Source organism: Patiria miniata, unplaced genomic scaffold (assembly GCF_015706575.1).
Source record: "Patiria miniata isolate m_02_andy unplaced genomic scaffold, ASM1570657v1 HiC_scaffold_26, whole genome shotgun sequence".
Classification (NCBI taxonomy): domain Eukaryota; kingdom Metazoa; phylum Echinodermata; class Asteroidea; order Valvatida; family Asterinidae; genus Patiria; species Patiria miniata.
Genome location: NW_024037065.1, coordinates 7,787,343 through 7,802,232, shown reverse-complemented (window position 1 = coordinate 7,802,232; position 14,890 = coordinate 7,787,343). Strand labels below are relative to the sequence as shown.

Below are 14,890 nucleotides of genomic sequence, written 5' to 3'. Positions count from 1 at the left end.
CCTACTAAATTTGCCTGGAATTTTGGATGAGGAGATTCCCAAAATTCAAGAGTATAATATAGCCAGGTAGGCTCGGGTCGAGGCCTGCTGACAAGCAGTGCTGCGGGCAATCCTACACAGAAAGAAATTCAGCCACAAAATGGTTGCGTACATGTATATCGAATTTTCCCCGAAACTGTTTGGTCTCCCGACTCACTTGTTGTACAATGTACAATGTAGCTCTACATTCTGTGTACATCTAATTTGTTGGGAATTTCAGATGGAAAAAAACAACTCAAATTCGAGATATAGCAAGCCACGTCGGCAAAGGTCGAGTGAACTGTACGTGTACTCATAAACATTTGTCAAAACACACCCAATAAATCATGCATGCAGACAAAAGTGATAATTAATAGCAATTTTACTGATTGCGGATATTGCGGAATCCCGTTAGCAACACCTGGTGCGGATAATTAAAGAAAGCGTCAAAAATATGTCCAGCTGTTACGAGTTCAAATAATTTATTCTCTGTTGCAGTTTCAGAAATCGATAGGAATGATTGTTTATTTATAAATATGCAATGTGTCAAAGTAGAAAGAAAATATATTTTCTATGATAACAAATTGAAATGAAAGTAATTATTTTAGAATATCTGTTGATTTTGTGGGGAAAAAAATGCCACCATTTAATATTTCAGGAAGGGTAGATATTGTTACAAAATGTAATACCATCTGTGTATAAATGTTGTTTATTGTGATTCAGACCTACCGGTATTTCTACAGTTATTAGTTGTAAAAAAAATGTAGATAATTTTTGAAAATGGCTCAACAGTAGACATATCACAAGATAATAGAAAAGATTAAAAAACAAGATTTAGTGGTGTATTCTTGGTGAAATATTTCATCCAGATTCTAGGATTACAAAGTAAATGGAATAGTATTCAGGCCCGTTCCCTGATCCCAGTCTGGGGGGGGGGGGGTGTGTCTTCAAATCCCAAAGTGGAACTTGTTATATGCGAGTGCGGAGCATGAAGCCCTTATAGTTTTGCGTTCAGGGCCCGCTTAAGGGCCCCGGCAAATGTTGGATTCTAGATGCTCTGTGGTGCAAACTGAGGCGATTCCTAGCCACTTTCCCCTGACTCTTTGAATCAAATTTGCTTGTGTTTACAACCTGAAGGCAATATTTTGTTATTTTTGTATTTTTGAGCGGAGCTTTTCACCGAGCGGGGGGTTCGTTCCAAACCACCGAACCCCCCAGCGTACAGGCCTGGTATTGCGTATGATTGTATTATGTAAAGGGCCTTTCCAACTATCCAAATCTCCGTGTTGAACCTGGGTCTAACATGGAGATTTCAGGAACCATTTTCACACTAGCGAGAACCCAACATGCCTTCTACATTTGTACATGGGTCCGGCGCTCAACATGGGGTATAATTCATAGAGCGCGCTTCGTATGCTACGTGCACACACGGACGCGCTGCCGCCATACTTGAGGTGGAACAATGGACCGATGAGGATTGGTTATAAGCCTCGCCAACCTTAGCAACGGCTTGGGAACGTCATACGCTCGGTCAAAGTAAACAAACTGCGCAAGTGGACCCAGTCGTCGCGTGCAAGGTGTAACGTACGTCATAGTGCGTATGTACGAACGCACGCAAGCACGCACGCGCGCACATGCTATATTTAGAAATCAATTCAAAAGTGGATCCATTGTTCCACCTAAAGTATGGCGGCTGCACGTCTATGTCGGAACGAGTGCGTGCAGCGAGTGTGCTCTCTAGTTTTTAAAATATAATTCTTTGGTAAAATTCAACCGTGATCAGGAACAGGGTTAAGAGGCTCTACCTGGGTAGAAATTCCAAAAATCAACCTCATGTAGATCAGGTAGATTAAGGCCACACAAAAAAAGTCTCCGGTTTCTGGTATGCGCGCGCATCGCCGTAGCCATGCGCGTCGGCAAAATGAAAAAGTTTTTTTTTCAATGAAAGATGATGTCTCAAAACCGCCAAACTCACTGGTTTGACTGGAATCCTGCTGCTGCACAATTTTAACGTGTTTTTAGATGGGGTTATGGTCGATGGTCGATTGGGTTATGTGGCCTCTCTGGACTCCCATATATTTGCACTAAGTTTAGTCGGGCACCATTTGCAGTCATCAGCAGACATTTGAAGCAAAAAAATCAGGTAAAAAAAAAAAAAAAGCCGCGTCGCCGCACCACTTTTGGGGCAAGCTCCATACCAGAAACCGGAGACTTTTTTTTTTGGCCTAAGGCCCTCAGGTAAATTCTAATTGGTTGATTCTACATGTTAAAAATTGTGTTATTTTTGAAATATCTGATGACAGAATATTTAAAAGAGCCCCTGGAGGAGTACATGCGGCGATTCCCCAAAGTCAAGGTTCTGCGCATGCCACAGAGGGAGGGTCTAATCCGGACCAGACTACATGGCGGTCGCCAGGCCACTGGGGAGGTCTTGATCTACCTGGACTCCCATTGCGAGGCTAATATCAACTGGCTGCCGCCATTATTGGGTAAGTTGGGACACTTAACTTTGTACTTCTTCAGAGTCCTAAGGCCAGTTTACACATGCGTGACTTTGTCGTGCGACAATGTCACACATTTTTTTTGTTTTGGATTTCAGCTTTTTTCTCACTTGCTGTGTACAAAAGTATAGGAGATTTTCAAAGTTCAGCTTTTTTACACCTTTTTCAGCCGTTTTCAGCTATTTTTATCAGTGGTCACTCACACCCCTGTTTATAAACACACATTTTCGCGACAAGTTTACATTTCACAACCAAGACATTTGACTTTAATATCACACAACTTTTTGTAATCAAGTTTGAAGTGATTTTGTCCCATGACACAAAACATCGAATGTGTACAAGTATTTCACATAGGCCCTGCGTCTGAAGAGTGATTATTTGATAAAGATCACGCGACATATCGCGTATTTGACAACACATGAGCATCTAGGACGTTGCCGCGCGACAAAGTCGTTGCGACAAAATCGTGTGACACATGCGTGATTTTATCATGTGGCAGTGTTCTGTGGTTCAGATTTGTGTGATTCAAATCAATAATTGTTGAAGGAAAACTGGGGGGAGGCAAAATGGGGGGGGGGCAAGGAAACAAGGAACTTGGGGGGAAAATGCTCCCATGCCCCTCCTCTCCCCCCCCCCCCCCCCCCCCATAGCACCGCCACTGGTAAGATCTGTATACTTAGGGCTGCCCTAGAGCTTGTAAATAGTTCACAAGACTTCCTTAGGTGGGACTCGAACCCAGAACCTTCTGCTTACTAGGGCAGGAGTCTTAACCACTCGACCAGTTAGCTTGCCGGGGTAAGCTGACTGGTTTAAAACTGTTCCGAGACTGAGTATATACAGTGCTAACACAAATTATGTTGGTCAAAGGCCAAACCTAAAATCCACAATTTACATCTCCTTAACACAAACTTCAAATGTTAAGCTATAAATTAAGTTTTCCTTACAGTGGTGTCACTAGAAAAGAAGGAAACACCAACTTGAAATCACTCTCAGTTAACTTGAAAATTATTTTTGAAAAGCCAAGAAAGTCCCAATTTGTTGTTCCCATTTAAACACCTGAATTTTTTTTTAGGGTATTGGACTGATCTCCACATCCTTGGGATATTACTAACACCACACCAAAACCGCATCTCTAATGATGGCATATTAATCACTTCCGCAAAGGCTCAGTGAGAAACATAATCCCACGGACTATTTTAATAACTGCCAACAACGGCGGGTCTAACACCTGCGGTGAACATCCTCGTTAGGAGACCTGGTGAGTCAATAATTGTTCAATTAGTTTAATTCATCCTCGTCACGACAGAGCGCATCGCCTTGAACCGCAAGTGCATCGCCTGTCCCATGATTGACGTCATTGGCAATGAGGACTTCCACTACGAGTCGCAGGCCGGGGACGTCATGCGGGGGGCCTTCGACTGGGAGCTTTACTACAAACGCATCCCCATCAACGAGGCCGAGATGAAACGCCGGCAGTTTGACACCGACCCCATCAAGTATGTGGCCAAGATTTGCCTTAAAGATATAGTCCATCATTTGTAATTTGTGCATTTTGTTCGTTTAAAGCAACAAAAGTGTTCAAAATCTATTGAAGGATACAGAACAACTATCATGATGAAGTTTCAGCTAAGCTTCAGCTGTATATTCCGAGAAAAACAGCATTCTAGGATCTCAATTTCAAAACAAAAGTTACTGAATTATGTTTTGAATTGTTTTGAATTGCAGCTATACGCGACGTCGCGCACTGATCCGACGAATTATAGCAACCGCGCGCGCGTGTGCGTCGTGCCAATGCTTGCACGCGCTTCGCCGAATAACAAAACGAACTACTAATTTACATTTTCCTACGGTGGGTCTTAAGACGCACCGTTGGAAAGGCCTTCTTTCGTTGATTACTTCTAAATGACAGCTTGCCAGAAAGAATAATTTCACAGGGAGTTTAGTCCCCTTACTATCTTTCAACCAAGTTTGTTTTTCAACAATAATTACGCAAGTTACTTTTCGAATGGCTGCAAATGATGGACTATAGCTTTAACCAACTTTCTGTGTCGTGTCCCTAAAGCAAGAGACTTTACCACTTGAAAATTTGACCTTGGTTGTTGTAACCTGAGTCTGTAGAGTTCAAGACCATTGTTCGTCAATCGGATAAGTGGATTCTGTTTAATGAGGCCAATTGCACACTTCCACTAATTTTCCAACGGCTGAACTAATAAAACCTATTTCCTGTTGATTGATTCTAGTTCAACCTTGATGGAATACATTGTAGCTGTGTGAAGGAGACTTAAATGTGAATCACGGCTTTATGACCTGTTGGACATGATAATGCCGCAAGGAAATCCCCCCTCCCCTCCCCCGACTGACTACTGACTAAAACAATGAGAACTTTCCTCAAGTTCTCTGAATAGCGTCATCACTCAGCATTGCAAAGCTTGATTCATTGTTTCAGGCGGGTCTTTTTATGCCTTGACTACAACACCCCAGCCACCCCCTTCAGAAAATCCTGGATCCTGTGCCATTGCCTGCTAGTTTTTCGAACCAATTGGCAAATTTATGAAATCAATTAAACTCACTTTTTTGGTTATGCTTAGCGCACAATTCTATGCTTATGATCATCATTCTGTGCTTACAGCCTTAGCATACATGTGTACATACTAGAACCCTGTAAGCACACAATCCTTAGAGGTTGTGTTCACTGCACATGCACACACTCTTGTTTTACTATACTCCCGAGGACAATGCTTTGGGTTTCCCTTTGTCCCTGTAATATAACACTGTCCCATAGACTAAGCACACAAACTTACTACAGAGGACTGTTTTGAACAAAAGACCCAACTCCCGAGGACTGAAAGGATCTGTTGTTCTCCTTTTGTGTGTCGGTCCTCGGGGGTTATGTAAAACACGTACACACAAGCAAAAATTGTGTGCAAACCTGTATTCATTACACTCACCTTTAATTAGCACAAAAAGTTCTGCTAAACTTTCAACAGGGATTCTTTGTTTACGGTAAAGCAGAGCTGTGAAAGTGGTCTTTTTGGTTACGGTCGAAAGTTGTTTGATTTCTGACTCATTCATGTGTCTTAAGCTATCAAGGCGGATCCCAACAAATTGACCTATCGCCGTTTGCAAGTTAGCCACGCCCCTTAGACAACCCTATGGAGTTTTTGTACACTATTTTTTGTTTGTCTCAGATTTTGCGCATTCCGCGTCCAGTTTGTATATCATGTAAATTGGGCAATATTTCACAAGCTGCATTGACGTGATTCTAACGCGATTCTACCACGATAGGTCAATTGAAATGGCAGCCTGCCCCACATTTGTTGTTGGCCTAGTTCAACCACACTTTGATTTCAGAAAACTGCATTCTACAAATAATCACTAGGTCGACCTAAATTAATGAATGTACTAGAAATTAGTTCAGAAAACTTCTGTTAAAGTGCAGTTATTTTCACCCTCAACTCTAATCCTCCAAGATACTTCAAACTCTACCAGGAGGTTTTGAAGGATTTTGCAAGATTAAGGAAATTAGAACCTAACCACAACTGCATTATATTAAACTTGATGCGCTTTTACCCTCCTATGCAAACATACATTCTGTGCCTTGTTGTCCTTTCAGACAAAATCAAACAATTGATTGTTTTCAACAGTAAGGAATTTACAGCCTACATAAAGCAGGATTGACTGGCTGGGACTGTTCATGTAACTTGATACAGCTATGCCACATGGTGGCAGTTGGAGGATTTTGATGGATTTAGGGTGGATCGTAGCGAAAAGGGCCTAGTCGGCTAGGGTTAAGGATAAAGACTGTCATGCAAACTCTCATTTACTTGTATTTGTCTTGGATTGTTTCAGGAGTCCCATCATGGCCGGCGGCCTCTTTGCCATCGACCGCCGCTACTTCTTCGACGAGCTCGGGGGTTACGACGAGGGTCTGGAAGTGTGGGGTGGGGAGCAGTACGACCTGTCCTTCAAGGTGTGGATGTGCGGTGGGGAGATGGAGGAGGTTCCCTGCTCCAGGGTGGGGCACGTCTATCGCAAGTTCATGTCCTACACGGTGCCTGGGGGTGGGGGAGTCATACACAAAGTAAGTTGAAATTAAAAAAAAACAACGATTAAGCCCTATTCTGCCACACACTCCAAAAAATTCAATAGTTGCTTTAAAGGTAGAGTACATCATTTGTCATTTGTACATATTTTTCGTTTAAAGCAGTAAAATTTTACAAAATCTAAAGAAGGGTGCTTAACAACTAACCTGATGAAGTTTTAGCTCTGTGAATGCTGTATATTTGGAGAAAACAATATTCTAGGATCTTGATTTCAATTCAAAAGTTGCCGAGTCGTGTTTTGAATTGCGCCCGAAATCAGCATCCCGGACACGTTCACATTCAGCCGATTGCAGCTACGCGATGTCACGCACTGAACCGAAGAATTATAGCAACCGTGTGCACGTCGAATTAAAAACGAACTAATAATAGTAATAATAAAAACAGTATAGCGCAATATGAATCAAAGATTCCTCAAAACGCTTAACAATAGAATGAGAAACAACAGACTACTAAGGGAAATGTCAAAAAAAAAGCATCTTTAGACGCATCGTTGAAAAAGGCCTTCTTTCATTGTATTCTTCAAAATGACAGCGTGCCAGAAAGAATAATTTCACAGGTGGTTTAGTGCCATTACTATCTTTAAACCAAGTATGCCTTTCAACAATAATTTTGTCAGTTACTTTTTGGATACCTGCAAATGATGTACTCTACCTTTAAAGGCATGTGGGAACATGGGCAATTTCCCTGAAATGTACCTACCAATTTAACGAGAAAATCCTTGCTCAAAGTGAAGATAGGACTGGTAACAAATACCCTGTGAAATTATTCCCTCTTAAATTGTATCATTCAGAAAAAAAACAGTCATTGAAGGTGGTTTGAGAAAATGTGCCAGCAGGCACATTTTAGCAACGGAATCCAGTTACGAGACACCAACAATTGTGCACACATTTTCTTAAAATGTGTAGAATCCACTGAGCTGCAACTTCAACAAGTTAGTTGTTAGGCACCCTTCTTAAGATTTTGAACAATTCTTGTTAGTTTAAAGGGCCCATGAAATGTAATTTTTTTTCTATGCAATCCTTGAAAATGCACCTTTGTGTCCCTTTTAACCTTATTTTTAATTTTCATTTTGCTATTTTCAAGGGTATTTTGGTGCCTTTTCAGTTTTTATGCTAATGCGAATATCCAAATTCATGAGCAAAAGTGTGATGTCATATCAGGCAGAAACCTCAATGTTGCAATTAGTTGATGCACAAAAAGTTGATAAAATTTTGGATATTTCGCTGTCGTAAACTTTCTTTTCATTAGTGATTCGTTGTTGTCTCAGTTCATGGCAGTATTAAGCCAATGAGCAAACTTTTCTCACAAATGTTTTCAATGAGCATTTTTTGGGGTTCACTATTTCAACAGAAAAACACCTTATATGAACAGTGTTTTCCTGAAATGACATCACGGCAACAGTGCCCTCGGTTGTCCGGAAAAGCATGAACAATTTTAAATGTTTAAAGTGCACTTTTCAACAAAATTAACCAAAAAGGAATATCAATTAGTTTTGATACACTTAAAAGGATTGGAAAGTAGCACAAAATATGTTCCTCAAAAAAATTCACTTCATGAGGCCTTTAAATTAAAAAAATTCCAATTTTCAAACATAAAAAATGCATTTTAGGCCAAAAAAAAAAATATTCGGTCTCTGGTCAGACCAAAGTTCCGGAATTGACACGGCCACGGGTTTTTTTTTTTTTTTTTTTTTTTTGCTTTTTTTTTTTTTCAAGCTTGGATTGTACAGACAAGGTGGGTCTATTTTGCTTTTTTGGTGTCCTCATGTACATTGGTGTCCTCCATAATTTGCCTTGGTGCTTTCGATCATTTGCCTTGGTGCAATTTCCCATTCCTTGGTGCTCTTTGGAAAAAAAAATTGCGGAAATAGAGGGCGCTGTTGGAGCTACCGCGGAACATTTTGGAAAACAAAAGATCGACGCGCATGATTAAAATCGACGCGCGCGCTGACCAGAGACCGACTTATTATTTTTTTTGGCCTTAACCAAAAAGTATGGGTTTTTTTTGTGTTTCAGAATCTGATGCGCGTGGTGGAGGTCTGGTTCGACGACTGGAAGAAACATTTTTACATGCACAAGCCCCATCTGAAGGGTATGAACTACGGCGACATCAGCAAGCAACTAGCGTTGAAAGAACGGCTGCATTGCAAAAACTTCACCTATTTCATGAACGTGATTGCGCCGGATATACTGCAGTACTACCCGCCGGTGGAGCCCGACCCGGGCGCCACGGGATTTGTAAGTTTTGTTTGTTGGTCTGTTTGTCTGACTGTTTGTCCGTCAATAACTCACAATGATTGTATATTGGATGGACTTTCTTGCTGCTTTTGAGGTTGCCTGATATGATACCCCCTTGAACATACATGCACTGTCAAGTTATTGTGGAACGTAGAAAAAACAATTGCAAAAGCGGAAGAAGTACCTATAACCCTAACTCCCTAGGAACCTTCCTCATCCTTGCAAATCCCAACACCATATGGTAAACTGTGCACATAAACAGTTGGACTCTGTTTATTTGTGATACAGATGTACATGTATGCCTAATCCCACCTATAAAGTACAGTCAGTTTAACAGTGCAGTACTCATCCTAACAGATTCCAACAAACTCTGGTGTTGGAGTTTGGCTGGTTGGGGATCGTTAGGGATAATCTCGCAAATACTGTACTGGCACTCTACAAAATGAGCTGTGCTCAGCCCACTGTCACGGAATCTCTCCTAATTATAGGAGGAAATTTTGTGTTAACATTATTAATCTTTGTGCTGTCTGAGCAGTCACAGACAGTCAAAAAATCAATCCTCTTCCCCTGCCATGCCTTTTACACAGGCTAGTCACCAACAGTCAGATCATATTTCAAGGAAGCACTGTGACTAGTCAAATTCAGTCAACAGACAAAAGCGGGCAACTGCAGTCACCTACATTTAAAGCATAGCTGCATCAAGTTACATAATCAGTCACAGCCAGTCAATCCTGCTTTATGTAGGCAGGGAGCACTCAACTGTTAAAAACAGTCACTTGACTGATTTTTACTGAAAGGACAGCTTTGCAAAGAATGTACATTTATGTTTTGCATAGGGGGTTAAGCTTAATTAGCGGGTTAGCAAAAAACGTTAAGCTGATTTCTCATGCATACATGTGTATGAACATGCTTTATATCAGGATTCTGTGCTCACAGGGTTATGGAATAATTTCCATATTAGCATTGTACGCACAGAATGGTGGCCATCAGTGCAGAATTCCATGGTATACACATACAGTTATGAACTGCGGAGTGCAGAGAACACCAGTATGTTATTCTGGAGGTTGCAGGTTCGAACCCGGCTTTGGTCGTTTTGTTTTCTAATATTCGTTGGCTGGATTTGAAACCTGCCTTTTGCGTACCCTGACACTACCTTCAAATGGTTACAGTATTACAGTGGGATCTCGATAAGTCAAACCTCAGGGGAATTGGCTCAAATTTTGAGTTAAGCAGAGTTTTGAGTAGCAAATGGATTTTCTATTCAACAACAATTGATGGGAATAAGTGTTTACTCTAAGTTAAAAGGGTTTTTGAGTTAACAGGTTTTGACTTATCAAAATTTCACTTGTTCAGTAGTAGTATTTCAATAATTCTGACACTTCGTTTGTTTGCGTTTCTTTCCTCAGGTGCAACATGAGGAAAGTGGGCTGTGTTTGACGTACATCCACGGACGGAAACTAGAGATCATTCTAGAGCCTTGCAAGCCAAGCAGGCAGAGGAAAGGAGGCAATCAGGTTCGCACCTTCAAACAAAAATAAACTTGAAATGACTTGAAAATTACCCAGTCATATGAAGCCAGACATAGATTGAACAAATAACAACCATCTCAAATAATTTCTTGTGACAATGTCAAATACTTCTTTTGTAATATGGCACTTTATATTGGACATTTGGGGGAGTGTGGCCTAGTGGTTAGGGTTCGTGACTCATGATCAGAGGGTCAGGGGTTCAAATCCAGCTGCTGGCCATATGTTGTGTCCTTGGGCAAGCCACTTTACCCTCACTTGCCTCTCTCCACCCAGGAGTATAAATGGGTACCGGCATTAGCTGGGGAGTAACCTGCGATGGACTAGCATCCCATCCAGGGGGAATAGAAATATTCGCAGTCGTTTCCTGCTACTTTACCATAGATAAACACCGGCCTGATGGGCCACATTGGCTTGTGACGGACTTTACTTTTTTGTAGGACATTATAACAGGGAAAAACCATTCCATAGTCAGTTTAAAAAATAACTTCAAACCTTTTTTTTTTTTACAGTACTTTACGTTAACGTGGCACGACGACCTACGATCCAGTGTGAACGAGAAGCAATGCGTGGACTATCCCAATCGGGTCGAGGGAGGGGAGCCCATCTTGTATCCTTGCCACGGCGGGAGGGGCAACCAACTCTGGCTTTACAATCCGGTAAGACTGGACACAAAAAAATCGGAATTGCATAAAAATGAGTCCAAAAATTACTTGCAACTGGAAGTGAAATTATACCAGTGATGTATAAACTTATTAGAGATCTCTGATGTAGAAAACAGCAAATGTCAGCTCTGATAACTCACCGTGTGTGAGTCAGCCATGTTGAAAAAAAAACGTAGTGCATGACTTAGGCCCCCCCAAAAAAAGGCTTCGGTTTCTGGTATGGAGCTTGCCCCAAAAGTGGTGCGGCGACACGTTTTTTTTTTTTTTTTACATTGTTTTCTTCTTCAAATGTCGGCTGACGACTGCAAATAGTGCCCGACCGCAAATATATGGGAGCCAAGAGAGGCCACATAAAGCTTATACTCGATCGTAACCCCATCTTAAAACACCTTAAAATTGTGCAGCAGCAGGATTCCAGTCAAACCAGTGAGTTTGGCAGTTTTGAGACATCATCTTACATTGGAAAGAAAGTTTTTCATTTCTTTTTCATACCAGAAACCGGAGACTTTGTTTTTTTGGCCTTAGGAAGACTGTTCGTCTTGTTGCTAACGTTTGCCGATAGACTGATCCATTAGTAACCCTAACCCTCCTCATTCCTCCAAAATCCTCCAGGCGATTTTTGGAGGATTTAGAAGGATTGAGGCTGAATGGCAAAACAAATTGTCGGTTGATTTTGGAGGATGCATTGTGTCGAGTTCGTAGGCTGTACCCAGCATTGTTTATGTTCAGCCATGCATAATTGAGCCCTGCATTATGCTCGATATCATCTGTAACAATCCATCTGAATGAAATTCCATTTGTCTTTTCTCCAGACTTACAAACTCCTGTACCACCCTTCGTCCGAGCTGTGCCTTACCATACTTCCCTCTGTCGCCAAGGGCTCCGAGGGCAAGGCCGTAGCCATGGCGAAATGCAGCAAGACAAACACTGCCCTCAGCTGGAAATTTGAAAAGACTTTCAAAAAAGTTTTGACGCGGCTAAACCAGCAGTACCGCATCACGTTTAAGTAGCAAGATGCATTTTTTTCCCCTTTTGTAGAACTGCATTAACAGATAGTTCAAACTCGGCACGAATGCTAACTCGAAAAGTGAGTGTGAATTTTTGATGTCAAATATTTGCAAATAGTTATTTTTGACGTCAACTATTTGATGTCAAATATTTGGCAAAATGCAGCACATTAACAGGTGGTTCAAACTCAGCACAAATGCAAACACGAAAAGTGAATGTAAATTTTTGATGTCAAATTTTTGCAAATAATTATTTTTGACGTCAAATATTTGATGTCAAATATTTGGCAAAATGCAGCACATTAACAGGTGGTTCAAACTCAGCACAAACGCAAACACGAAAAATGAATGTGAATTTTTGATGTCAAGTTTTTGTAAGGAATTATTTTTGACATCAAATTTTTGACGTCAAAAATTTGGCAAAAATTTGCACTGCGATACACAAAAGTTGACATCAAATTGGTTTGGCATTCACATTTGCGTCATGCATGAACCTGGCCTTGAGGGGATGTATCGGCAAAAGTTGACATTTGTGGACACTGGAGGGCGCTGTTCACCTATTTTTCTGTCATTAAGTTTCCATCAAATCGAATGGTTGACGTTCTTGTTCTTATATTTATGGATACGGGATGAGATGTATCTTTTGAAATTAGCGAGAATTGGAAGCTTTTTGTTACGATTTTTATTGTGATTTTGATTTTTGATTTTTTATTGTCTTTCGGAGTAGCCAAATCAGCATTTTGTTTGTTTCCTTTCAAGAATATACATTGTATCTATTATCAATTTTGACTGTTAAAAAAATCAAGGAGTCATTCGTGGCTCCAGATTTTTGCAAACGTCAAAACTTTTGGATTGCTTAATAGTTATTTTTCACACGATTGTTTTCAATATCTGTGCATTTGAATCTGTTTTGTTCCAAAATTTGCACAATGAAATTGTCTTAAATAACGCTCTAGCATTATTGATACAATAAGTTCCCAAAACATAAAATTAATTGACACCTATAAAACAAAAAACCTCCGCACATCTCTTAATAAAAAATGATATTAATTTTCTTAGTGCAATGAAGGCAATCAGAACAACTCTTTCATCAGAAAAAAATAATACAAAATATTCAATAAAATACACTTAAATTGTAAAAAAAAAAATTGTGCAAATCAGTATTTTTAGCATGTACAAACAACAAAGATCTATATATTTGATGAACGAATAAATCAAGAAATTTTACACCAAAATTATTCCTATTTCAAGTTGTCACATGCACACACAAAAATTAAGATTGAACTGAGATCTAAAATCCTTTAAATTATATTTTAAATACCATTCATAAAAAAAAAGTTTGCCCATTCCTATTGGTCGAGAGCATGTCACATGTGTGGTCTTAAACCGCCCTTTAAACACATTTTTTGTCTCAATGTAAGAAATGCAATCAGTACTAATAGTATGTATTAAAAGTGAATGAACAGAATTTCATGTATATAATAACATCTCTTCATTGTATTTAAAAAAAAAAATCATATTTTTCTAGGGCGGGAATTTTAAAATCTGCACTTTAGTACTTCGAAGTCAGTGTTAGCTTAAACGATTACAAAATGCTCATGCTGCTTTGAAGCTTAAGGTGTAAGCAACTACTTAAGATAAAATCTATAAGTTTTCTAACTTTGTTACAAGTTTTGACACTGTCTTTTCCACTTACATCAAAGCGTCTGTTTCAACTGCACTGATGTTATGTAGCAAAATGACTAAAATGACACCACAAGAGGGCTCACTTCTAATCTATGCACATGGCTCCATTATTTCCTTACAAGACAGCACCTTTAAACCATTACTGTAAAGTTACTTGTTTAGATTAAATCATTAAACACTCGTGAAATAGTCAAGACGTGCATTCACAACTGTGCTTTTAAATTTTCCTGCATAAAGATTTTGCATTTTTTTCAGCATGTTCATGATGTTTGCCTTATTGGCAAAACTACACATTTTTTACTTTCATTTGATTTTTATGTTCTGGCCAGATCAGGAAAATTATGTTTAATTTCACTGTATGATTGATGCTTTCTATGAGTGAGTTATAACCTATGTACAAAAGCAACTCAAATCTGTCAATACTTAATTTGTTACAGTCAAGTTGGACAAATTTCAGTTTTATTAATTTTAATTTGTTTCTTAGTCAAAAAGATTGTATTTATTTTTAATTCGTCTTAGAGGATGATTCAAGTTTTTCAGTTAATCCTTCCGTGGCATGTATACTTTCTTTGTTACAAGCATTTAATCTTTAATTTGTTTAACGACAATCAGATGTGTTCATACAGGAATTGGTGAGTGATTTCATAATGATTTTTTTTTTCACCAAAATGTGTGCATATTTTTGAAGAGAAAACAATTAGTTGTTTTCAGTGTTTTATTTAAGGCCAAAAAAAAAAAATACTCGGTCTCTGGTCAGCGCGCGCGTTGATTTTAATCATGCGCGTCCTTTCTTTTTTTTTCGAATTAACACGGAAGCTACAACAGCCGCGCCTCCTCAAATTTTTGTACCAAGGAGCTCCAAGGAATGGGGAAATTGCACCAAGGCAAATGATAAAGGGCACCAAGGCAAATGATGGAGGACACCAATGTATAATGAGGACACAAAAAAGCAAAATAGTACCCACCTTGTCTGTACAATACAAGCTTGAAAAAAAAAAAGCCAAAAAAAAAAACGCGTCGCCGCATCAATTCCGGAACTTCGGTCTGACCAGAGACCGACTATTTTTTTTTTTTGGCCTAACAGTAATTTCTTTCAGATTTTGCATTGTTGTTAGTTTTTTGGACATGCAGAAAAAGTTTGGTCACT

General features: G+C 39.7%; 1 protein-coding gene across 1 annotated transcript in view; it reads left to right on the top strand.

Moving 5' to 3' along the window:
* LOC119733633 (polypeptide N-acetylgalactosaminyltransferase 10-like) overlaps positions 1-13,668 on the top strand; it is a 30,545-nt gene extending 16,877 nt beyond the window's left edge. Inside the window, exons 6-12 of the mRNA XM_038207036.1 lie at positions 2,322-2,507; positions 3,826-4,015; positions 6,369-6,600; positions 8,638-8,859; positions 10,266-10,373; positions 10,898-11,044; positions 11,863-13,668. Coding sequence (XP_038062964.1) covers positions 2,322-2,507; positions 3,826-4,015; positions 6,369-6,600; positions 8,638-8,859; positions 10,266-10,373; positions 10,898-11,044; positions 11,863-12,060 — 1,283 coding nt within the window. The 3' untranslated portion in view covers positions 12,061-13,668. The remainder of the gene's footprint in view (positions 1-2,321; positions 2,508-3,825; positions 4,016-6,368; positions 6,601-8,637; positions 8,860-10,265; positions 10,374-10,897; positions 11,045-11,862) is intronic.
* Positions 13,669-14,890: the final 1,222 nt, after the last annotated feature.